The 26,517-nt window shown below is 39.3% G+C and overlaps 1 protein-coding gene across 4 annotated transcripts in view; it reads right to left on the bottom strand.

Annotated features, from left to right (window-relative positions):
- Window positions 1-351: 351 nt before the first annotated feature.
- The window catches only part of LOC144665190 (uncharacterized), a 34,067-nt gene continuing 7,901 nt past the window's right edge, over window positions 352-26,517 (bottom strand). For all 4 annotated transcript variants that reach the window (XM_078526374.1, XM_078526370.1, XM_078526373.1 and 1 more), the window contains 16 exons: window positions 13,667-14,016; window positions 12,942-13,106; window positions 12,627-12,740; window positions 12,105-12,227; window positions 8,748-8,844; window positions 7,964-8,182; window positions 7,166-7,542; window positions 6,804-6,971; window positions 6,226-6,336; window positions 5,967-6,083; window positions 5,561-5,651; window positions 3,996-4,376; window positions 3,488-3,613; window positions 2,796-2,918; window positions 2,261-2,620; window positions 352-1,933 (listed from right to left, as the gene is read on the bottom strand). In XM_078526374.1, the coding sequence (XP_078382500.1) occupies window positions 1,284-1,933; window positions 2,261-2,620; window positions 2,796-2,918; window positions 3,488-3,613; window positions 3,996-4,376; window positions 5,561-5,651; window positions 5,967-6,083; window positions 6,226-6,336; window positions 6,804-6,971; window positions 7,166-7,542; window positions 7,964-8,182; window positions 8,748-8,844; window positions 12,105-12,227; window positions 12,627-12,740; window positions 12,942-13,037 (3,153 nt within the window). In that variant the 5' untranslated portion in view covers window positions 13,038-13,106; window positions 13,667-14,016 and the 3' untranslated portion in view covers window positions 352-1,283. The remainder of the gene's footprint in view (window positions 1,934-2,260; window positions 2,621-2,795; window positions 2,919-3,487; window positions 3,614-3,995; window positions 4,377-5,560; window positions 5,652-5,966; window positions 6,084-6,225; window positions 6,337-6,803; window positions 6,972-7,165; window positions 7,543-7,963; window positions 8,183-8,747; window positions 8,845-12,104; window positions 12,228-12,626; window positions 12,741-12,941; window positions 13,107-13,666; window positions 14,017-26,517) is intronic.

Here is a 26,517-nt window from a genome sequence, read left to right as displayed (position 1 = left end):
ATAAATGTTTCCAAACCTGAAAATTTAAAAAATATTAAAACAAACATGATTTCACAACCCTTTAAGGACCACCTTTCATGGGATTATAATAGTTTTCTGTTGCGGTCGGCGGTTTTTGTGTGCCGAGCTCGTCAACTTGTGCAGTTTTTCGTTGTAGCGACCATCAAAATTTAGCCTTTTAGTCGCCTTGGCTGTTATAGGCTCTGAAAAAAACATTTTAACGTATTTCAAAAAACTAATGCCGTTACATTTACTTATAAACCAAGATAGTTCACTGGGCAAAGTTTGAAGGAAAACTTCCTTCCGACCCGAAATGCGATGGTCCGCTTTAAAGGACATCGCCACTTAATTACTAAACCTCTCAACGTTCTAAGCCCTAATATTTTTTTTTTTAAAATTTCCCTTAGTGTATTTAAAAGTCTAAGGATTGTCAAATGGCTATAGAGTTTATCAGAACATGTCTCCACTCGGATCAACTTTACAGTCCGTAAAACATCATCAGAGATACACGTTGTTGGCAATCCCATATTCTAAAATCCTTTAGTCCCTCTAATGACGTGTTTAAATGTCCTTACAGTGGACCTGGGTAATAATGGTAAATCTACTAATACTCTGGGACTCAAAATCGCCCAAAGTCGCCCAAAATCGCCTAAAGTCGCCCACAATCGCCTAAAGTCGCCCAAAGTCGCTCTAAGTCGCTATAGATAGTGTACATATTTTCTGTAACAATGCTTTATGGTGTACCACGATGATTCCCATGTACATGTATACCACAACTGTACTTGGGTCGGTCACCTAGAATTGCCTAAAGTCGCTCAAAATCGCCCAAAGTCGCCTAAAGTCGCCCAAAATCGCCTTAAATCGCCCCAAATCGCCCGTAATTTTGGACAAAATAAGCTCAAATCGCCTAAAGTCGCCTTAAGTGGCCCAAAGTTACGGCGACTTTGGGTCCCAGAGTAGGCCTATACAAAGAAAACCTTAAGGTGTGTAAACTGTAGTTTTGTGCTGTGCAAGATATGGATTAGCGAAAATCGCTCGGCATCGCTTAAAGAAGCTATGTCACGGTATTAAGTCATTGTCTCTGATTACTTTTTTATTGAATGAAAGCTCAAAAAAAAAAAGTTTTCTAAGTAAGAAAAACACAACAAAGCAATGAAACCCTGAAGATAACCAAGGATGGGTTCGACTGACGATGATTGAAACAGATTATATGAGCAACAAACTTAAAAAAAATGCCAAATTTATCAAGTTGACTTGTCCGTGACGTAGCTTCTTTAAGCGATTTAAATACTACAAACAACACCAGCGTCCCACCAATGGTTGCAGTAGTGATGGACTCCCCACCCATCATGACCACAGTCAAGCAGCCTAGACTCTCTTCCTGTACATCTTACATGATTCATCCAAATCTGACCAGATCCCTGACCGAATACTGACCACCAAAGCGCGTTGACTGCACTTTTGAAGCCAAGTTCACGACAGACCACATTTGCTTCTCTCATATCCCACGAGCGGCCACAGACTGTTCCCCATCGTCCATCTCTGTACACCTCAACGCGCCCATAGTGATATCCACCACCTCTCAAACGAACAACTGAGGAACCATAGGCACACATCACACTGGCGTCTCGGCTATGGGTGCAATCATGTTGTCCCCATCCTCGGTGTCTGCATTTGTGCATATGGGTCTCGCTGCCTGAACATGCTACGTCATCCATCCATATCGGGCCTGTTCCCTGACCATGAGTGGCACTGCTGTAAGCGCGTATGGCTCGGTTGAATCCAAGCTGCCTGCAGAATACGTTAGCATCATTCATGTCCCATCCGTCGTCGCAGATTGTGCCCCACTGACCATCATAAAAGATTTCCACCCTTCCTTCGCCTTCTTGTATCTTCGAAGAATAATTTATGCGGATTGATCCTCCTGTCAGGACTAATTATTAAGATACAGAAATTTGTAAATACACAGGTTAAAAAAAATATATAAAGCTTTATACTGTAAAAGCTGGCTTAAAAGAGAACGGAGAAAAGGGGAGGAATAAGGGGAAAAGTAGGCAGTATGGAATATTAACTTGAGCAGAAAAAAATAATCGTTTGTTTATCACCTTCACGTTTTGAAACTATGTAAATCACGCCACGAATAAAGTGGTACGTTACAAGCCATAAGGTTATTGTCGCCTGCAACATCAATTCATTCTTTATATTTATAATATAACACCGATACTTTTTGAGAATAAAGGATATATGCAATGTATCTTACCTCGGTAAGTTGCCCGAAATCCGTCGTACTGCTTATTTTGGGCACGATCAGTTGTAAACCTTACGTAAAGATTAGTGGATGAACTCTTTATCGGAAGAGAGATATTATCTCCACTAAGTGGTTGACCAATAACAGGCGAGGAGAGGGATCCGCCATCATACACGGTAACGTAATCATCGTATTTCTCGGTGTCGAAGCGATCGAACGTAAGTTCCACCCACGCATTTGAGGTAATATTCCATTGGCAATCCATGTTATTTTCATAATATTGTCCTTCCTGATTTGACTCTATAAATCCATCTATGGAAGTCAGCTCTACCGTCTTATTTGGACAGGTGGACGTAGCATTAACCGAGGGCGCTGTAAAAATTAACAACACAGATAGCAATCAAATCAGAACAGTTACCACGGGCAGTCACTCAGATGTTGTCAAAGTGACAACTTAACTAAAAATACAACGTGGGGATTAAGAATAACTGTACATAGGCCTTGAAATGTCGAGAAAGACTTCTTATTTGAGTCATTATTATCTTACCGCCACAATATTTGCCGTCGCCTCCATAGCCTGTCCCACATCTACAATCATAGGAACCAGGTATATTCACACACTCGGCCAGTTTATGACACGAGAATAACCCCAGCTTACACTCGTCTATGTCTGTTTAAAGGGGGAGAAATAGAAAATCAACAAAGTAAAAAAATGTAAGACTGTAGTTCTTATTATTATAACAATTCCCAGGTGAGTTTGTTTCTTAAGGGCGTTGCATTATTTGGTCAAACCTCCACTCACGCATGTTTATAATAATTTTAATTATGCTAGCCGTATCATAAACCCTGAATCATGTAAATGTTGTTTATGGTAATTTTAATGCACTTTGTAACACAAAGCTAGCTTGTGGGTACGCCACAACAAATTAATTAATGTTTCAAATAAACACAACGAGCTTAACCTAAACTCAATTTGCAGAGTACAGACCTGTTGGCCATTGACAAGCATGAACAATGATTCGGACTAGGGTAACTCAACTAAAACATCAATATTTCTATAGCTAGTTCTCGTTTTATAGCTAGTTCTAGTTCTAGTTAAACTTAAATACAAGGAACATATGCTTCAAATAAACATGGCGAGTTTGACAAACCTAATTTTTAGGAGACAGAACAGTTGGCAGCTTTCAATCATCGACGGGAAGTTGGATTACGTTAAATACTCTTTAATGCTTTACAAACCTGTGCAGTTTCCATTGGCATCGAGCCGATATCCGCTTTTACAGCGACAGGTGTAGGAGCCATCGTTGTTCACACAATAGGCACTGTCATCACAATCGTACCCGAAGTTATTGCATTCGTTGTAATCTGTATTGAGAATAAAAAAGTGGATCAATTGATTATTTGAAAATAAAATAAAAGAATGAAATAAAGTGAGATGAAAAATGTCTTTGGTTATCTCAGAAATAAAGAAAAATAAAATCAGAGCAAGATAATTTGCAAATTGACACAATAAGTTCTCTTTTGTCGATGTGGTGCTAAGGTTAAGTAAGTTTGCTCACGGAGATGGCCCCTAAGCTGTTGACTTTGATGACGATTTGTAATACAATTGCGGACTGTTGTATCAGAATACCCACTTAAAAAACTTCTTATCATCAAAAAGTGTGTCGGTGACATGAACAATTCTCACCACACCCAATATGGAGTTCCCACAGAATGAAACGATGAATGGTGTACTGTATAAAGTTACCTTGCTTGCATGTAAATCTGTGACAGTCTGTACAGTTGACATCATTCCATTCGTAGTCGTGATCTTTAAGGAAGCCAAGCGTATGCACACAATCCTGGTTGCCAAGATTGTTTGGTTGGTATTTAGCCCAGTGATGAAAGTCGGTAGCTGTTCCATCAGTCCATACAAACTTTCCTTCTGTGTTGATATCAGAGAGGCCTAACCAAGACTTTTCACCACCGTGCAAGCTTTGAACGAAGACATTTTCTTCCTCGCTGTGGATGCTGGGAAGATTAGCTCCTTGTATAGAACATTTCGACTGACTGCTTCCCCATGAATCACAAGCAGCGACTTTTCTGTAGCAGTATCCTCTGAAATAGAACCAGTCCTTCTCACAAATGTCTGTTGAAAAAAAAGAAATCCATTTATTCAATCGATCCATACTCAACAAATGTCTTATTTGCTTCAAGGGTGGCACATGTTCTTTATTTCTGTGCAGGAAGATCCTCTAAAAACGGCCAATTCATTTACCACATTTTTGTTATCTCGCAATTTGGAAAGGTGTAAGAAAAAACGATCGCAATATACTCGTTTCGAAAAAAAAAAGTAATTAACCCTCGGACGTACAAGCAAACTCATACCCTCACCATCGTACAAGGGGGGGGGGGGGTGGTTGGAACCCCTCCCCGGAGTTTTCGTTTTATTAAGGCGTAGCGAAATTATTTTGCTCTCAGAAGAAAGCCCGTAGCTTACTCTACAAGATGGCATAGTTTTAATTGGCTGTGACGTCATATGACGCCACGTGACGTCATTAGAGCCGCCTTCTTGGATCCGCCATCTTGGATTTCAACATTTTCTTAGAAAGTCACAAAATAACGAAAATTGATGCAAAATCAAGTCAGAATGCTTATGGAGTGTACAAATCGAGCAATTCTGTTTAAAAAAAAATAGAAAAAATAAAGAAAAATGTTAAAAATGACGATTTTTGGCAAGACCTGCTTGTATTTATGACGTCGCCATGGCAACGTCAAATATCATGGACACATGGTTGACATATCAAAATTTCGACAAGGGATAAATGAACAGCTACTGAAAGTTTCAGTACTGTAGAGTAAATCCTTTTCTCAAAATTTGGAAAAAACCTTCTGGGGGGGGGGGGGTGGATGTACCCCGTACGTCCGAGGGTTAATCGAAAAGTCTTGTTTCTGTTTTATTTTTATTTCATTTGTTTAGCCAACTTCTACTCTCACTTTGTATTGCTGCATAAAAGTGTATATTATTTTAACAATTATTCAACAAGCGCGCGTTGGATATGAGATCGTAGGTAACCAAGTTACTATAACGATCTTATATCCAACGTGCGCACGTTGAATAATGGTTATATTATATATTTGAGCTCCCCAGCTGTTTTCGTTGACGCGTATCTGCTACACATTTGTGGTAAATGGTATATGTGCTCATATACCATTGCCTGTTAACCAATAAAAACGCAGGATTAGCAATAAACCGTTGCTAGTTTGAATAAATAAGCATGTTCACATACACATATCAACTTTAATTATCAAAGAAAATAATCGTTTGCTTACCGGATAACACTGTAAATGAAACTGTCAGTGGATCAAAACGTTTAACAAAGAGCTCTTTGGAACAAATTCGGAAGCCGGAGCTGGTGATAAACTTGATAAAAAAGGAAAAAAGATGAATCAAAAAGGAGTTCAAACTTAACTGTACATAGAATTTGCGTCATTTGAACTAAGTCTACTTCAATCACAACAATGTGATTAGCTTGTGATTCTATGAAACGGTATGTTTCATTCAAACCAGTGTTTTAATTTCCTGGAAGTTATGCCGTACGTGTCGAGTCTGCCAACATCGCGTGGAATATAAACCACATTTCCTTTATTTTTACAGAGAACAACCAATGCCAATTTATATGCTGAAAAACGCTGAATAAATATCAAAGCATGATAAAATATAGACAGTTAAATATACCTCAACCCAGCTAACGATTCCATTACACTCTGCGCCCGCATTTCCACCGCTGCCAGAATGCTTGGCTGTTAGCAATACTGTTGGTGGCTTGAGGTATTTCCAAGCAAATTTCACATCCTGTTACCATCAAATAAAATATATATTAGACTAACACAAGTTTAATGGTAACAAGAAATTCTTAGTAAAATGTAATTGCATCACCAGCGCTTCAATTATCAAGTCACCCCAGCCCCACGTCTACCGAGTATAATATGCTCACCTGGCAGAAAGCGTAGCTATACCTCTCCGAAGGTAAACCTTTATTTGGAAAGCTAATATCGCGGTGCTCTTTAAACAATGGTCTATGAAGAGTTTCGAACGCCAGCCAGTTCTGTTGAAAAAAGGTACAAAGTGGTCAAAGGTTAAAGCAAGTACAAACAAAGTGGATACGTTTTTAGATAAACAGTAACGTGGTTTATATGTTATGATCCTACAATATGGGATCGTACGGTGAAGGTGTTTTATTTATTATTATTATTATTATTATTATTATTATTATTATTATTATTATTAGTAAATAGGTAAGTATTTGAAACTGCGAAAAGTGCAAAGAAATAGCGGGTTTACCTTACGATTAAATTTGGAACGTTCTTTGAGCACGAATGACTGACTGACTGACTGACTGACTGACTGACTGACTGACTGACTGACTGACTGACTGACTGACTGGCTGTCCGCCTGGTTGGCTGTCCGCCTGGCTGGCCGGCCGACTGGCTGGCTGGCTGACCTACTGACTGACTGATTGACTGATCAGAATTTCTAAAAAAACAGGCGGCGATTTATTTTAATGTTAGCTACCACTGAGATGTCATCATGAACCCCAGCAAAGCTTTGGAGCTCCCTGAGACAAATCTTGAAGGAACTCGCTGACACATCTTCCAGCCACACACTGGTAGCATCGTGCTTAAGCCGTCTCCGAAAGTGCTCAGCTGTTGTAAATATCGTCGGTGATCGCGAAAATTTTCCCTAAAAAAATAACAAAAACAAAAACAAGATCACAAGGTTTAGATAATACAGCTGCAATCCAATAACTTAAGTCAAATAAGAAAGCTACACTGCTTATTTCGATAAAAAATATGAAAGAACCTTGGGTTTTGATGCATGATTTTTGTGAAGTTCAATTGAGCTAGTAATCATGACCACCAAAACCGTTATCCTACCTTCGGAAAGGAGACAGTTTGACAGCTAGTCCCAGTCCACCATCTGGAGAACATTTCTTCGCCTGCCACTCCCCCTGGCGGGGCTCCTTGATAAGCGACCCAGTCAATTGTGGCGAAACTATCTGAGGGGTAGTCATTCCTACCAGCTCGAGTAACACAAGCTGTAAATTGAGTGCTGTTGACGCTTTCAACCCATGGTGTCGTGGCCTCGTGTACGAATGTGGCATCCGAGTAGTTAAAATGGTTGACAGTTAGCTGTACGTATATTTTCTTGAGGGGGTAAAATATAAAAGGTTCAAATTTGATGACATCACACTGATCCTCTGCCCATAATGGAGAGTTTTTGAACTCGTGCCTACCTTTCTGAACTGGAAAACCTAAGTAAAAAGAAAGGATACCAAGAGTTAACAACATAAAAAAAATCGTCTGTCTTTTAGTCTCCTGTCTGCCTGTCTGTCTTCCTGTCTGTCTCGTGTCTGTCTGTCTGTCTTCTTGTCTGTCTGCCTGTCTGTCTCGTGTCTGTCTGTCTGTCTGTCTATTCCTTTCTGTCTGCTTTTCTTTCTCGTGTCTGTCTGTCTGTCTGTCTTCCTTTCTGTCTTCTTGTCTGTCTCGTGTCTGTCTGTCTGTCTTCCTGTCTGTCTCGTGTCTGTCTGTCTATTTGCCTACGTTTGTCTGTATATGTTTTATTCTGTTTCTAAATACCAGTAAAACTGAAACTAAAAGTGTTATACGTTTCTCATAGAATATCATAGAAAAATTCCATGTACTGGCGGTTAAATAAAAACCAGTTAAATTTACCTGTGCAGCTTCCAGGATGGTACTTGGTATAATTTGCACGTCTTGTGCATATGTCTTTTTGTAACAAACATAGGTTATCGAAGGTGCGACCATTTGAACCGCAAACCTGTTCTTCGTATGATGGACAATTTTCTTCACAGATGCAGTCATGTTTGACTTTAGTAAAAGCCTTGCAGTAACTGTGGTAGGTGCAGATAATATCTCTACACGGATCAAGGTCTGACAATGCATAAGCAAGAAAATGATTAGCTTTAAATGGACTGATGAACCGCTTGACCCGACAAAATGCCGTTTTATCGTTTGGGTCTTCCCTTAAACAGAAAATATTCGGTTTTTACACAATCAGGAAGTATGTCGTGGATATTTAGAAAGGAGGATGACAACCCGGGTGATGAATTCGAATATAAAAATAGTTAAAATACACGTTGTGTATCTTGAAGATTCGTTTTGATCCACAGTTGACAATAATCGATATTTCGATGGAGGTCAAAGTCGGGCTACAGTTGGATGATTAGAGTAATCAAATCAAATTTGAAAACTTGAAACACGCACTGAGTATTTTAGCTCCAAATATATATATTTTTTTTTATTCTAGCGCGAGCCTATCTGTAATAAACTGAATATGTTTGTATGTATGTGTGTGTGTTTTCCTTTTTCTTTTTATAATTATCCATGTCCTGCCAATAGAAATCCTAAACAGAAAAAAGTAAATGCATCAAAGATACCAAGGATGGACTGCAAAAAATGAAAGATTTACGAGACGAAGGGAAAATTCCACTCTTACCTCCGATTAATAAATAGTACACAATTACATCATTTCTTTGGCCGTTGTACCCTGCGCTGTCCCTGATGCACACTCGGCTGTGAGTCTTATTCACCTCCTTTGCAATGGAAATAGAACAATACAATAATAAAGATAAAGGCCACAACGTGCTACAGATTAGCACCAGCATTGACCAAAAATAAGGAAACAAGATTACCATTTAAAGATAAACCCTTTTTATTTTATTTATTTATTTATTTTTATTTTTTTTTTTTTGGGGGGGGGGGGGGGGGTTGGTGTCGATTTAATTAGCCAGCTAAGGGATTGAAATCAAACAGCATGAATTGATGAAACGAAGAATTAAGATTACACAGATCAAAATGCCTACACAGATAGCGCATACATTCGCGCGTAACTGATCGTGCCAATTGTCATGTAACCGGAACAGGTTGTACAATACCTAACCGGAAATTATCATGACAACCCCATTTTTCCAAAAAAATCTACTACCAGGGCATTTATTCAAGAAAGCCACAAAAAACCGCTAGCAACAGAATAAAAAACAAATAAAAAATAGTTGTGCGCAGTTCAACAGGGTAAATACCCTGACACGATTTTTATTTTAACATAATAGCAATTTATTCCATGGAAATAACACCTTATCATGATGTTCAATTTAAATTTCTTTCCTGAAAGATATCTTGATATCCCCTGTGCGTCACATACTGGCTGCCAGCAGTCTAAATCGAAGTGACTGCCAGTACAGTTCCTGAGGTTGCATTAACTGTTCTTGTAGCTCCTGCAGTTGATCTGACTGGTTGTGATGGACTTGTAGCGATACTTGCCGGTTGGGCAGCCCCTGGAGCAGAGCTAACTGGTTGAATGGCTCCTGGGTATCAACTTAATGGTTGCTCCTTAACCTGAACAGCTCCTATGGCTGGGCATTGTACAAAGAGCGTTTATTTCTAGCGAGAAACTGGCAACTCGATTTTACCTCAGGTCAAACTTGACCCTTTAAGGGGAAGCTTGAGGAAACTCTCGAATTAGGGATCAGCTTCAGCGCAGCTTCTCTGCCACTTTATGGTGGACACTATATCATATTTGGGACCTCCATCGAGTACCGTGGCTGGGTTTCATTAAAACACAGCATGAAAACATAACTTTACCGTGGTTTAAAGCTCAAATAAGGCTGGTGTAAATTTGGAATTTATTCAGCTATACTTTGACTTTACATTTTTTAAAGCTGAACTTTAAGCCAGCTTTTCACTCATGTTTAAAGATTGCTTAAAGAGACTAAAAAAATTAAGCCAACTTTAATTTGGCTTAAAGTTCCTTAAATGCCGACTGGGGGTTTAACGGCCTTTAACAAAATTTAATTGACAGCTTAAAATTTTTTTATTTTTTTTATCAAATTTAAAAAGTTGGATAACAAACTTTAAGGAGATTTAAGCCACCTTAAATTTTCCATAAATCTTCATTTTCATGCTGTGAAACATCTCGGGGTTCTGAATAGTCAATTGCTGACCAGAAACCAGGCTAGGTAAAGCAGTGGTATGATGATCATAGTAATACCCCCGTCTCTCTTCTAGTCTGCTAATGACGTCCTCATTGGTGTAGTCATCTCAGGTTTTCTTATGAAGGCTGCTTGGAACTGTCTTCCTTACAGCAGGTCAGCTGGAGAAGGCGACTTGTTGTCAATTGGAATTGAAATGCTCAAAGGCGTAGAAGTGCGATGTTTCAAGGACGTGCGATGTAAGGGTCTGAGTTAGACGTCTTGGCTTTCTTCAGAACAATCTTGACAATGTTGACTTGGCTTTCAATGAATCCATGACTATGGGGGTAGTTGGGTGAAGTTATCGAGTGACTGAAACCATACCTCTTCGCTTATTGGCGGTAGTGCTCTAAAAAGACAGTTGGGCCCACTATCTGATCTCACAATTCGGGGAATTCCTTGTCTACTGGATATTTGCTTGCTTAGGTCTGAAACACGCGGGATCTTCTGCAAACACTCACTTGAGAATTGTAGGCGCAAATCATGAATCTGCACATTAAGATATATTGGTGAACTCTATTCTCACGTGAGAGCCTCGAGAGAGCATTGGCTATCTGCATTTGCTTGCCCGGCCAATTATTGGTGATATCTAAGGCTGTGACAAGCAAATTAGCATTCTCTTTAGCCTTGGGGGTGCTAAGGTCAATAGATGCCTTCAATGAAACCGTTCACATCCGTACACCACAGCTAGGAGCTCCTGTTCAATGTTTAAGGTGACATGAATGTTGGAAGCTTAATGATGGCTGGACCGTCGGCCTCTGTAACAAAGAAATTCGCAACTGACGTCTTGCCATGAAACTAACCGGGAAGTTTGCACTTTCCAAGTTGGAACAACTTGGCTTTTCCATATGCTGTAAGTACTGTCGGTGAGAGTCAAGAACACCTAGTTTAAGAAAACCTTCTGGGGCGAGATTCTGAGAATGCATTATACCATACAACCTTTAGGGCAGAATGTTTGGTTTGTTGTCGTTGTCGTTTCCTTTAATTCCATGAATTTCTTTATTGTTTCGCCATCTAGTTGTTCCATTTGGGATACGGTGGCTTCGTGGGTCTGGCGATGTCGATAGCTTCGTCAAGAGTAAGCTGTTCGCCTTTTTCTAGTAATTCTTTCTTTTGCTTTCTTGTGTTTAGTTCCAGCAATTAATTGCTCGATCGGGCGCTCGACGGACTCGGCCGTTTCTCTGAACCTGTACTTCGTAGCTTGATTTCGGCATCGTGTCAACAAATCGTCGATTAATTCCTCATTCTTCTGTCTGAGCTGTTGTAGCTGGTATCTGGCTAGCCTGTGGTCCACTTTTGTCGCCACGTGCTTTTCAAATCGCTTTCAAATTTTCGCTGGTTCCGTGATGTCTTCGTCGCGTTGCCAGGTCCAACTGTTGTATGTTTCTAATCCTTACCTGCCAATCCACAATTCGGGGCACAATCAAATGAACAAGGTTCGCTCTTTTTCAAATTTCTTTGAATATGGCCAGCTGAAAATCAGGTCGCAGTATTGCTTGTCGGACACGTCCCAATTCATCTCCGGGGTTGTAAATCCTGCAACTTTTTTGCCATGTTCGGTGTGTTACACTGCCTAGAAATTGCATATTTCGGCGATTTTTGGTTCGTTATAGTTTGGTCTAAGATAACAAACATTGAAATACTAAAAAGATAGCACATCCATTTGCGCGTAGCTGATCATGCCACTTGTCATGTGACCGGAAGTGGTCGCTCAATGCATAACCGGAACTGATCATGATAGAGAAAGGTTGATTTTTATGATAATAGCTTTTACGTGAGCTATCCTTTAAACTAAAAATTATCTTTCTTAAGTGTATGATATGTACCTCCAGCCAAGTGCTTAAAGGACCTCTATAACGGTAGGGAATGTTGGCACTGCTGCTGCCGCCATTGAGGACAGTTGCGAGTATTACGGGTGGCTTAAAAAATGGTTCCTTGAACTTGATAGTCTGCAAGGAAATACAAAAATTAATAAATAAAAAAGCGTTGCCTAGGTTTGGGTGGTTATCCATGCAAAACAAAAAACAAATGCTCGAGGAAGGGGAATTGTCAAGCCGACTGTTAAATCATCTGTGTTCCTCCACTGGTCACCGAAATGTTGTCATTGATTAACTTTAAATTTGGTTGATACTACATTGAAATATCTTAGAACAGTTGAAGGCTATGTATGGATAACTGCGTCAACCTCCATGCAAATAGCAATGGAATGCAAATAACAGTCAATAAGTTTTATATAATTAATTCCTATCTTTTTTATTCCTTTCAATCTGTTTACAGAAAGTATTGTACATTTTATATCTTTTGATGTTAATGATACAGGTCAACAAGAAATGGGCCGAAACACGTACCTTGCAAAGGGCATAATTCTTTTCTGCGTTGGGTACCTCGTTCTTTGAAAACACAAGCTTTAGGGATTCCTTAGCGTCCCAGGACAAAGAGTAATTCTCATACGCCAACCAGTTCTATAGTATGAAATCACAAAAAGAGAAAAATATCAATAATTTATCAACTTCAAAACCGTTACTCATGAGCAAAAAAATAATTATCATTGGCTCGGTTCTATAACGAAGAGTTAACAAAATAATTATGTTGAAAAGACAAAGCTGGATGTTTAAGAAGAGATCTGTACGTTGCGGAATGAAACACACATCACTGCGACCTACCACCACAATATTGTTGTGTCCTCCATCTAATGCCCTTGACTCTCGCAAACAGACTTCAAAATGACTTGACGTAACATTCTCCATCCAAACACCCATAGCATCGCGCTTTAGTTTCTTTGTACCATGTTGCACTGTGACTTGAACTCTAGGAATCGTTGAAAAGGGCTAACGGGAAAGTAAAAAGCAGTAATGTCAAGAAAATCGCATAAACAAGATAAACCCTTTCGATCGCTCAAAAATTAGATTCTTCTTGCCTGAGTGAAAAAAAAAATTAAATCCACGGATCGGAGTGACTTAAATTAAAGTTTAAGAAAGCTGTAAGTTTGAACAAATGATAAGACGAGCTGTTACTGCCAAGATTTCAGCCGAATTTAGGCAAGATAAGCCCTTTCAAGCGCTCGAAAATTAGCCCTTTCTCGCCTTCGTGGAAACAGATTCCAAATCCACTGAGTGATTCTAAATAAATGATAAGTGATTTAAATTAATTATAAGACGTCGAGCTGTTATTGGCAGGATTACAGCAGCAAAAAATGCTTGTTGGGAGGATAATTATAAAATCCTGATTGGATGGAAAGGGTTCCAAATGTAAAATGCACTACTTTAAATATCACAAAACCCAGGTTTGATGTTTTTGATGTTTTTTTTTTTCTTGCATCAAACTGAACTCCATCTAAGATGAAATTTGACGAGATGAAAATTAATAAAAAAATAGAGCTCTTTCATACCTGTAGAAACGTCACTGTTTTGCATTGCGTTCCAGTTGTAAACAGACCAAAACTTGCAGCTCCGTGATAAGCTCCAGACTGGGAACCTTGGAATGCGAACCAATCGATAGTGGTGTTTCCTGCATCACCTTGGCCGCCTACCACAAGACAAGCTCTGAAGCCGCTTATTTTCACATCTTCCACCCAAATAAATGAAGTATCGTGGACTGCTAGTGGCTCTTCTCCATGGTTAATTGAAGCAAATACACGGACAGAAGATCCCTTGGAGAAACGTTTGGCGAAGGTCACATCTTGACAGTGAAGGCCATTTTTTCCGGTTTGAGGAATGTGAACTTTTCCCCTCTCAGGCACTAGATTAAAAAAGTAAAATGAGAACAAAAATCATGGTAAGTCAATTTTACTCTACTTGAAACCAATGATAAAAAAGCTGTATAAAACGTAGCTTCCATAATTCCATTATTATTTTATTTAGACAGGTGCAACTTTCAGAGTTAATAGAGTGGCGCAATTTCTGAATATTAAGACTGACTCCCTTTTTTTCAGTTTATAGACCTGCACAATTTTCTCGTTTAATACACTGGCGTAATTTTCACATTTGTTTCCTGTTTATAGTCTGGGGCAGTATTCATTTCATAAAGACTACTCAGTTAGAGAACGCTAAATTGTAAAGAAACAACAGGGGAAACATTGCGGACAGTTGCTAATTTTGAGCGCCGTTTGAGAGGTTTTGGTGCAGAACTGAGCCGTCGGAACTCATAAAAATGAAGCCGAATTTTTATGCTCGCTGGTGACCATTTTAAGTCACACAAATAAAACTAAATGCAACGGTTGAATATATTCTGGCGCGATATTCGCAGTATTTACCGTGGCATTATTTAAACGGGCGCAATTTCAACAATATTTAGACTTGCATAAGATTCCCACAGTTATTAGATCAGCGCAATTTTACAGTATTTAGATAAGTCCAATTTCACAATATCTAGACTGATGCAATTTCCACAGTACTAAGAGTGTCGCAATATTTACAAAATGTAGTCCAGCGCAATTTTCACAGTACTTTTTCAAAGTACTTTGGCCTGCACAACTTACACGATACCTGGACTGGCACAACACTGACGTTTTGTTTTTGACTATCGCAATTTCTTCCGTAGTTATTTAGAAAGACAGAATTTTTTCCATGATATCAAGACTGATACATTTTTTACATATTTTGACCAGGCAAAAACTTCACATTTTCTAGACCAGTGCAGCTTTAACAGTATTCAGGTTCGTGTATTCTTCGCATTAATTAAACTAGCGTAAATTGATTTCACATCCAGTAATAAGCTTGCAGTATTTTTCACAATATTCAGTCCAGTTTCTAGACTAACGGAACTTTTAAACTAATTAGTTTGGCGAAAATTTAAACGTTTCTAGACTGGCGCAATTTTCACAGTTTTACGCTGACGTTATTTTCACAGTTTTTACATTGAGGCAGTTTTCACATCTTCTAAACCGACGCAGTTAATGAGACAGGCGCAAATTTCATATTTTCCTGACTGACGCACATTTCACAGTTTCGTTACTGACGCAATATTCTCATTCTCAAGACTGAAACAATCATCACGCAGTTTACAATGGCGCAGTTTACACAGTTACTGGAGTGTGGATGCAGTTTTTATGGTTTTTAGATTGAAGAAGTTTTCGCAGCTTCTAGACTGGCGCAGTTTTCCCTTTTTCTTGGCTTACGCAGTTTACACAGTTTCTAGACTGATGCAATTTTCATAGTTTCTGGACTGAAGCAGTTCCATAGTTTCTTGACTGGGAAAGTTTACATAATTTTAAGACGGACGCAGTATTTATAGTTTCAGGACTAACGCAGTTTTCATAGTTTTTAGACTGACGCAGTATTCACAGTTTCTAAACTGTCACCCTTTTTATAGTTTCTTGACCTAGGCAGTCTTACTAGACTGAGGCACTTTTTACAGATTTAGACTAGGACAGTTCTCACTTTTTTCTAGGCTGAGGCAGTTTTCATAGTTTCTTGATGTCGCAGTTTTCATAGTATTTACAGTTTTTAAACCGACGCAGTTTATTTAGACTGGCGCAAATATTATAGTTTCTTGACTGGCGCAATCTTCATACTTTCTACCCTGACGCAATATTATCATTTTCAAGACGGAAGCAATTATCACGGAATTAAAAATAGCGCAAATTTCACAGATACTAGACTGATGCAGTTTTCATAGTTTTTTTTTTTTTTTTTGTCTGGCGCAAAGTCAATAGTTTTTAGACTGAGGCTGTTTTCACATTTTTCAGACTCACTAAGCTGAGGTAGTTTTCATAGTTTCTTGACTGAGGCAGTTTTCATAGTTTCTTGATGACGCAGTTGTCACAGTTTCTACACTGATTCAGTTTTCACAGTTCCTTGAGTGAGGCTGTTTTCACATTTTTTTCAGACTGACGCAGATTTCATAGCTTCTAGACAAAGGCAGTTTCACATTTTTCAGACTGACGCAGTTTTCACAGGTTCTAGACTGAGAAAGTTTTCACAATTCTCTAGACTGGCGCTGATTTCATAGTTGCTACAACGGGACAGTTTTCACAGTTTCTCGACTTAGGCAGCTTTAACAGCTTCTAGAATTAGCCGGTTTTCACAGTTTCTCAACTGTCGCTGTTTTAACGATTTCTAGACTGAGGCAATTTTCATAGTTTCTAACCGACACAGTTTACTTAGACTGGCGCAAATATCATAGTTTCCTGACTGGCGCAATTTTCACGCTTTCTATACTGACGCAATATTCTCTTTTTCAAGACTAAAGCAAAGATCACGAAATTTAAAAAAAGCGAGATTTTCACAGTTACTATATTGGTGTAGTTTTCATAGTTTTTTGACTGGTGAAAAGTTCATAGTGTGTGTACTAAACAGTTTTTGCAGTTTTTGAACTGAGGCAGTTTTCACTTTTCACAGACTGACGCAGCTTTCACAGCTTCTAAATAAGGGCAGTTTTTACATTTTTTTAGACTGAGGCAGTTTTCACAGTTTCTGGACTGGCGCTGATTTCACAGTTGCTACAATGAGACAGTTTTCACAGTTTCTCGACTTAGGCAGCTTTCGCAGCTCCTAGACTAAGGCAGTTTTCATAGTGTCTTGACTGACCCAGTTTTCACAGTTTCTAGACTGAGACAGTTTTGAATAGTTCCTAGACTTAAACAGTTTTCACGATTTCTAGACTAAGCCAGTTTTGCATAGTTTCTTGACCTGTGCAGTTTTCACAGTTTCTAGACTGAGGCAGTTTTGCATAGTTTCTTGACTGGTACAGTTTTCACAGTTTCTAGACTGCGACAATTTTGCATAGTTTCTAGAATTGAATAGTTTTCACGATTTCTAGACTGAGGCAGTTTTGAAAAACTTCTAGACAAACACTTTTCACAGTTTCTAGACTGAGACAGTTTTCCATAGTTTCTGTACTTACACAGTTTTCACAGTTTCCAGACTGAGACAGGTTTGCATAGTTTCTTGACTTGCACAGTTTTCAAAGTTTCTAGACTGAGACAGTTTTCCATAGTTTCTGTACTTACACAGTTTTCACAGTTTCCAGACTGAGACAGGTTTGCATAGTTTCTTGACTTGCACAGTTTTCACAGTTTCTAGACTGAGACAGTTTTCCATAGTTTCTGTACTTACACAGTTTTCACAGTTTCCAGACTGAGACAGGTTTGCATAGTTTCTTGACTTGCACAGTTTTCAAAGTTTCTAGACTGAGACAGTTTTCCATAGTTTCTGTACTTACACAGTTTTCACAGTTTCCAGACTGAGACAGGTTTGCATAGTTTCTTGACTTGCACAGTTTTCACAGTTTCTAGACTGAGACAGTTTTCCATAGTTTCTGTACTTACACAGTTTTCACAGTTTCCAGACTGAGACAGGTTTGCATAGTTTCTTGACTTGCACAGTTTTCACAGTTTCTAGACTGAGACAGTTTTCCATAGTTTCTGTACTTACACAGTTTTCACAGTTTCCAGACTGAGACAGGTTTGCATAGTTTCTTGACTTGCACAGTTTTCACAGTTTCTAGACTGAGACAGTTTTCCATAGTTTCTGTACTTGCACAGTTTTCACAGTTTCCAGACTGAGACAGGTTTGCATAGTTTCTTGACTTGCACAGTTTTCACAGTTTCTAGACTGAGACAGTTTTCCATAGTTTCTGTACTTGCACAGTTTTCACAGTTTCCAGACTGAGACAGTTTTCCATAGTTTCTGTACTTGCACAGTTTTCACAGTTTCTAGACTGAGACAGGTTTGCATAGTTTCTTGACTTGCACAGTTTTCACAGTTTCTAGACTGAGACAGTTTTCCATAGTTTCTGTACTTACACAGTTTTCACAGTTTCTAGACTGAGACAGGTTTGCATAGTTTCTGTACTTGCACAGTTTTCACAGTTTCCAGACTGAGACAGGTTTGCATAGTTTCTGTACTTACACAGTTTTCACAGTTTCCAGACTGAGACAGGTTTGCATAGTTTCTTGACTTGCACAGTTTTCACAGTTTCTAGACTGAGGCAGTTTTCCATAGTTTCTGTACTTGCACAGTTTTCACAGTTTCCAGACTGAGACAGTTTTCCATAGTTTCTGTACTTGCACAGTTTTCACAGTTTCCAGACTGAGACAGGTTTACATAGTTTCTTGACTGAGTTTCTGAGTTTCTACTTTCTGAGTTTCTAGTTTTCACAGTTTCTAGACTGAGACAGGTTTGCATAGTTTCTAGACTTGCACAATTTTCACAGGTTCTAGACTGAGGCAGTTTTGAATAGTTTCTAGACTTAAATAGTTTTCACGATTTCTAGACTGAGGCAGTTTTGAATAGCTTCTAGACAAACAGTTTTAACAGGTTCTAGACTGAGGCAGTTTTGAATAGTTTCTAGACTTGCACAATTTTCAAAGCTTCTAGACTGAGGCAAATTTGCATAGTTCCTAGACTTGCACAGTTTTCACAGTTTCTGAACTGAAAGAGATATGCATAGTTTCTAGACTGAGGCAGTTTTCACAGTTTCTCGACTTAGGCAGCTTTAACAGCTTCTAGAATTAGCCGGTTTTCACAGTTTCTCAACTGTCGCTGTTTTAACGATTTCTAGACTGAGGCAATTTTCATAGTTTCTAACCGACACAGTTTACTTAGACTGGCGCAAATATCATAGTTTCCTGACTGGCGCAATTTTCACGCTTTCTATACTGACGCAATATTCTCTTTTTCAAGACTAAAGCAAAGATCACGAAATTTAAAAAAAGCGAGATTTTCACAGTTACTATATTGGTGTAGTTTTCATAGTTTTTTGACTGGTGAAAAGTTCATAGTGTGTGTACTAAACAGTTTTTGCAGTTTTTGAACTGAGGCAGTTTTCACTTTTCACAGACTGACGCAGCTTTCACAGCTTCTAAATAAGGGCAGTTTTTACATTTTTTTAGACTGAGGCAGTTTTCACAGTTTCTGGACTGGCGCTGATTTCACAGTTGCTACAATGAGACAGTTTTCACAGTTTCTCGACTTAGGCAGCTTTCGCAGCTCCTAGACTAAGGCAGTTTTCATAGTGTCTTGACTGACCCAGTTTTCACAGTTTCTAGACTGAGACAGTTTTGAATAGTTCCTAGACTTAAACAGTTTTCACGATTTCTAGACTAAGCCAGTTTTGCATAGTTTCTTGACCTGTGCAGTTTTCACAGTTTCTAGACTGAGGCAGTTTTGCATAGTTTCTTGACTGGTACAGTTTTCACAGTTTCTAGACTGCGACAATTTTGCATAGTTTCTAGAATTGAATAGTTTTCACGATTTCTAGACTGAGGCAGTTTTGAAAAACTTCTAGACAAACACTTTTCACAGTTTCTAGACTGAGACAGTTTTCCATAGTTTCTGTACTTACACAGTTTTCACAGTTTCCAGACTGAGACAGGTTTGCATAGTTTCTTGACTTGCACAGTTTTCACAGTTTCTAGACTGAGACAGTTTTCCATAGTTTCTGTACTTACACAGTTTTCACAGTTTCCAGACTGAGACAGGTTTGCATAGTTTCTTGACTTGCACAGTTTTCAAAGTTTCTAGACTGAGACAGTTTTCCATAGTTTCTGTACTTACACAGTTTTCACAGTTTCCAGACTGAGACAGGTTTGCATAGTTTCTTGACTTGCACAGTTTTCACAGTTTCTAGACTGAGACAGTTTTCCATAGTTTCTGTACTTACACAGTTTTCACAGTTTCCAGACTGAGACAGGTTTGCATAGTTTCTTGACTTGCACAGTTTTCACAGTTTCTAGACTGAGACAGTTTTCCATAGTTTCTGTACTTACACAGTTTTCACAGTTTCCAGACTGAGACAGGTTTGCATAGTTTCTTGACTTGCACAGTTTTCACAGTTTCTAGACTGAGACAGTTTTCCATAGTTTCTGTACTTGCACAGTTTTCACAGTTTCCAGACTGAGACAGGTTTGCATAGTTTCTTGACTTGCACAGTTTTCACAGTTTCCAGACTGAGACAGTTTTCCATAGTTTCTGTACTTGCACAGTTTTCACAGTTTCCAGACTGAGACAGTTTTCCATAGTTTCTGTACTTGCACAGTTTTCACAGTTTCTAGACTGAGACAGGTTTGCATAGTTTCTTGACTTGCACAGTTTTCACAGTTTCTAGACTGAGACAGTTTTCCATAGTTTCTGTACTTACACAGTTTTCACAGTTTCTAGACTGAGACAGGTTTGCATAGTTTCTTGACTTGCACAGTTTTCACAGTTTCTAGACTGAGGCAGTTTTCCATAGTTTCTGTACTTGCACAGTTTTCACAGTTTCCAGACTGAGACAGTTTTCCATAGTTTCTGTACTTGCACAGTTTTCACAGTTTCCAGACTGAGACAGGTTTACATAGTTTCTTGACTGAGTTTCTGAGTTTCTACTTTCTGAGTTTCTAGTTTTCACAGTTTCTAGACTGAGACAGGTTTGCATAGTTTCTAGACTTGCACAATTTTCACAGGTTCTAGACTGAGGCAGTTTTGAATAGTTTCTAGACTTAAATAGTTTTCACGATTTCTAGACTGAGGCAGTTTTGAATAGCTTCTAGACAAACAGTTTTAACAGGTTCTAGACTGAGGCAGTTTTGAATAGTTTCTAGACTTGCACAATTTTCAAAGCTTCTAGACTGAGGCAAATTTGCATAGTTCCTAGACTTGCACAGTTTTCACAGTTTCTGAACTGAAAGAGATATGCATAGTTTCTAGACTGAGGCAGTTTTCACAGTTTCTCGACTTAGGCAGCTTTAACAGCTTCTAGAATTAGCCGGTTTTCACAGTTTCTCAACTGTCGCTGTTTTAACGATTTCTAGACTGAGGCAATTTTCATAGTTTCTAACCGACACAGTTTACTTAGACTGGCGCAAATATCATAGTTTCCTGACTGGCGCAATTTTCACGCTTTCTATACTGACGCAATATTCTCTTTTTCAAGACTAAAGCAAAGATCACGAAATTTAAAAAAAGCGAGATTTTCACAGTTACTATATTGGTGTAGTTTTCATAGTTTTTTGACTGGTGAAAAGTTCATAGTGTGTGTACTAAACAGTTTTTGCAGTTTTTGAACTGAGGCAGTTTTCACTTTTCACAGACTGACGCAGCTTTCACAGCTTCTAAATAAGGGCAGTTTTTACATTTTTTTAGACTGAGGCAGTTTTCACAGTTTCTGGACTGGCGCTGATTTCACAGTTGCTACAATGAGACAGTTTTCACAGTTTCTCGACTTAGGCAGCTTTCGCAGCTCCTAGACTAAGGCAGTTTTCATAGTGTCTTGACTGACCCAGTTTTCACAGTTTCTAGACTGAGACAGTTTTGAATAGTTCCTAGACTTAAACAGTTTTCACGATTTCTAGACTAAGCCAGTTTTGCATAGTTTCTTGACCTGTGCAGTTTTCACAGTTTCTAGACTGAGGCAGTTTTGCATAGTTTCTTGACTGGTACAGTTTTCACAGTTTCTAGACTGAGGCAGTTTTGCATAGTTTCTTGACTGGTACAGTTTTCACAGTTTCTAGACTGCGACAATTTTGCATAGTTTCTAGAATTGAATAGTTTTCACGATTTCTAGACTGAGGCAGTTTTGAAAAACTTCTAGACAAACACTTTTCACAGTTTCTAGACTGAGACAGTTTTCCATAGTTTCTGTACTTACACAGTTTTCACAGTTTCCAGACTGAGACAGGTTTGCATAGTTTCTTGACTTGCACAGTTTTCAAAGTTTCTAGACTGAGACAGTTTTCCATAGTTTCTGTACTTACACAGTTTTCACAGTTTCCAGACTGAGACAGGTTTGCATAGTTTCTTGACTTGCACAGTTTTCACAGTTTCTAGACTGAGACAGTTTTCCATAGTTTCTGTACTTACACAGTTTTCACAGTTTCCAGACTGAGACAGGTTTGCATAGTTTCTTGACTTGCACAGTTTTCACAGTTTCTAGACTGAGACAGTTTTCCATAGTTTCTGTACTTACACAGTTTTCACAGTTTCCAGACTGAGACAGGTTTGCATAGTTTCTTGACTTGCACAGTTTTCACAGTTTCTAGACTGAGACAGTTTTCCATAGTTTCTGTACTTACACAGTTTTCACAGTTTCCAGACTGAGACAGGTTTGCATAGTTTCTTGACTTGCACAGTTTTCACAGTTTCCAGACTGAGACAGTTTTCCATAGTTTCTGTACTTGCACAGTTTTCACAGTTTCTAGACTGAGACAGGTTTGCATAGTTTCTTGACTTGCACAGTTTTCACAGTTTCTAGACTGAGACAGTTTTCCATAGTTTCTGTACTTACACAGTTTTCACAGTTTCTAGACTGAGACAGGTTTGCATAGTTTCTTGACTTGCACAGTTTTCACAGTTTCTAGACTGAGGCAGTTTTCCATAGTTTCTGTACTTACACAGTTTTCACAGTTTCTAGACTGAGACAGGTTTGCATAGTTTCTTGACTTGCACAGTTTTCACAGTTTCTCCCTTGTAAAAATTTTACCGCGATCGCGCCGCGAACGCGCCGCGATTCGCGCCGCGAATCGCGGCGCGTTTTTGGCCGCCGCGATTGGCGCGATCGCGCCGCGATTCGCGCCGCGATCGGCTTGGATCGCGCCGCGATTCGTGCCGCGATTCGCGCCGCGTTTTTGGCCGCCGCGATTGGCGCGATCGCGCCGCGATCGGCTTGGATCGCGCCGCGATTCGTGCCGCGATTCGCGCCGCGTTTTTGGCCGCCGCGATTCTCGAATCGCGGCGCGATGGGTCGGGAATCGCGCCGCGATTTGGCTTGAATCGCGCCGCGATCGCGCCTAAATCTATAAATTTAAAAACAATTATCTTGGCGTTTTGCATACCGACAAAACAAACACACAGACTGTATCGAAACAACATCATTTATTTACAGAAGCTTACAGAAAAAGACGGCCAGTTTCGCTGCCGAACACAATTAAATTTCGCAAAGCCGGAGAGCGTGATTGAGTCTTTAGTTTACAAGCAAATAAGTGAACAGTTCTTCTGTAAAATGTGAACAACACATACATAACGACAACTAACCTTTTACTCGTGCTCAAGCGAAAGAAGATGCAATGATGTGATCCACCAAACGAGCGAACTATCTCTCGCATCTGCGAAGAAGCCGAACCGTCGAAGATGCGCTTTCTTTTCCCCGAAGCTTTTAATACAACATTTAAGTCCCAAGCATCAACAGGTACAACTTTGCATTGAATGGTCCTTACCGTCAAAATGTTTTCCTCTTTCCACTGTTCGAGTTTTGCATTTTTTTTTCATATTCACAGTTTAGCTGTAGTTCAGTCAACAAAGTCCATGACGAAGCGACGAAGCGCTAGCTGTTGAAATTATAATAAACTGTCGCTCGAATTAACAAAACAAATTCTAGCAGTTTTCACAGAGACCCTTTTCCCTCAAGTTAGGTCGCTTCTAAACTCTTGTTATTAACAGAAGCAGCTAAAAAAGAACACATTTTTCCAGTCCTGATTGTGAAGAGAAAACATACCAAATTTCTCGAAATAAAATTTCTTTTCTGCTTGGGATGGCGTAGCGATTGCGTGTACTATGCACTACGTGACCTAACTCAGCCAATCGTAACGCTCAGTTCACGACACCTTGCGGCAAAAGGCGGGAAAGGACTTCGATGTGTGTGGTCTACGATCGTGGTCTACGGGAAGGTAAATATATAAAGCTCTAAAAAAAGCTCATTCTGACAGCCTCTTCGGAGCCACAATTAAATTAAATGCCATATAGAGGATTTTTCAATGCAAAAAACGCAATTGCAGCGCATCCTGATTGTATTTGCATTTGAAGAAAATGGCCGACAGAAATTTGTCATTGGATTGCTCAAAGGTATTAAGGTTCCTCAAAGATAAGAAAAGAAAGAAACAAAGTGTTTGAAAAGATTAAAAAACGGACTGTTAAGAAATAAAAATTCTTATCTTTTAATTTATCTTTACTCATTATCACGCGCCGCTTTGTCGCGCCAGTTCGTCTAGACTAAAACTAAATAAAACTTTTCTCGTGGGAATCACGTCCTCACGGCTCACCGTCACGTAATAAAATGTTTTTCGACATTTTAAATCAAACTAGTTTTATAACTACTTTGATTAGTACTTAAAGTTTATTTCATCAATACAAGTCATGATTTGCGTTACGACCACAGCATGATTTGTGAGAGTTTCAAAGCATATTGACTTTCTCCCGGTGATCGAGAAGTGAGTTCTCGCCGGGAACACTTCCCGAGATTTATTCCAGCCCCCCAAATCGCGGTGCGGTGGTAATCAATCGCGCCGCGATCGCACTCATCACGCCGCGATCGCGACTATCGCGGCAATCGCGGCGCGATCGCGACATTCGCGGCGCGATCGCAACTATCGCGGCGCGTTCGCGTTCATTTACAATCGCGTCACGCACGATCGCGTCGCGATGACAACAAATCGCGACGCGATCGCGTCAGTCGCGGCGCGATCGCGACATTCGCGGCGCGATCGCGGCAATCGCGGCGCGATCGCGCCGCGATCGCGGTAAAATTTTTACAAGGGCTAGACTGAGGCAGTTTTCCATAGTTTCTGTACTTGCACAGTTTTCACAGTTTCCAGACTGAGACAGTTTTCCATAGTTTCTGTACTTGCACAGTTTTCACAGTTTCCAGACTGAGACAGGTTTACATAGTTTCTTGACTGAGTTTCTGAGTTTCTACTTTCTGAGTTTCTAGTTTTCACAGTTTCTAGACTGAGACAGGTTTGCATAGTTTCTAGACTTGCACAATTTTCACAGGTTCTAGACTGAGGCAGTTTTGAATAGTTTCTAGACTTAAATAGTTTTCACGATTTCTAGACTGAGGCAGTTTTGAATAGCTTCTAGACAAACAGTTTTAACAGGTTCTAGACTGAGGCAGTTTTGAATAGTTTCTAGACTTGCACAGTTTTCAAAGCTTCTAGACTGAGGCAAATTTGCATAGTTCCTAGACTTGCACAGTTTTCACAGTTTCTGAACTGAAAGAGATATGCATAGTTTCTAGACTGAGGCAGTTTTGCATAGTTTCTTGACCTGTGCAGTTTTCAAAGTTTCTAGACTAAGGCAGTTTCGCATAGTTCCTAGACTTGCACAGTTTTCACAGTTTCTAGACTGAGGCAGTTTTGAATAGCTTCTAGACTTAAATAGTTTTCACGATTTCTAGACTGAGGCAGTTTTGAATAGCTTCTAGACTGAAACAGTTTTAACAGTTTCTAGACTAAAGCAGTTTTTCATAGTTTCTAGACTTGCACAGTTTTCAAAGCTTCTAGACTGAGGCAAATTTGCATAGTTCCTAGACTTGCACAGTTTTCACAGTTTCTGAACTGAAAGAGATATGCATAGTTTCTAGACTGTGGCAGTTTTGCATAGTTTCTTGACCTGTGCAGTTTTCAAAGTTTCTAGACTAAGGCAGTTTCGCATAGTTCCTAGACTTGCACAGTTTTCACAGTTTCTAGACTGAGGCAGTTTTGAATAGTTTCTAGACTTAAATAGTTTTCACGATTTCTAGACTGAGGCAGTTTTGAACAGCTTCTAGACAAACAGTTTTAACAGGTTCTAGACTGAGGCAGTTTTGAATAGTTTCTAGACTTACACAGTTTTTACGAGTTCTAGACTGAGGTAATTTTGAATAGCTTCTAGACAATCAGTTTTCTAGACTGAGACAGTTTTGCATAGTTTCTAGACTTGCACAATTTTCACAGTTTCTAGACTGAGGCAGTTTTGAATAGTTTCTAGACTTAAATAGTTTTCACGATTTCTAGACTGAGGCAGTTTTGAATAGCTTCTAGACAAACAGTTTTAACAGGTTCTAGACTGAGGCAGTTTTGAATAGTTGCTAGACTTACACAGTTTTCACGAGTTCTAGACTGAGGTAATTTTGAATAGCTTCTAGACAATCAGTTTTCTAGACTGAGACAGTTTTGCATAGTTTCTAGACTTGCACAGTTTTCACAGTTTCTAGACTGAGACAGGTTTGCATAGTTTTTTGACTTGTGCAGTTTTCACAGTTTCTAGACTGAGTCAGTTTTCATAGTTTCTTGACTGGTGCAGTTTTCACAGTTTCTAGACTGCGACAATTTTGCATAGTTTCTAGAATTGAACAGTTTTCACGATTTCTAGACTAAGGCAGTTTTGCATAGTTTCTTGACTTGTGCAGTTTTCACAGTTTCTACACTGATGCAGTTTTGCATAGTTTCTTGACTGGTACAGTTGCCACAGTTTCTAGACCGAGGTAGTTTTCTTAGTTTCTTGACTGGTACAGTTTTCACAGTTTCTAGACTGCGACAATTTTGCATAGTTTCTAGAATTGAACAGT

The sequence above is a fragment of the Oculina patagonica genome, chromosome 9, assembly GCF_052425735.1.
Source record: "Oculina patagonica isolate OP01 chromosome 9, crgOcupat, whole genome shotgun sequence".
Lineage (NCBI taxonomy): Eukaryota > Metazoa > Cnidaria > Anthozoa > Scleractinia > Oculinidae > Oculina > Oculina patagonica.
Note: the sequence above shows the minus strand (reverse complement) of the source record. Positions and strands in the feature narration are given on the sequence as shown.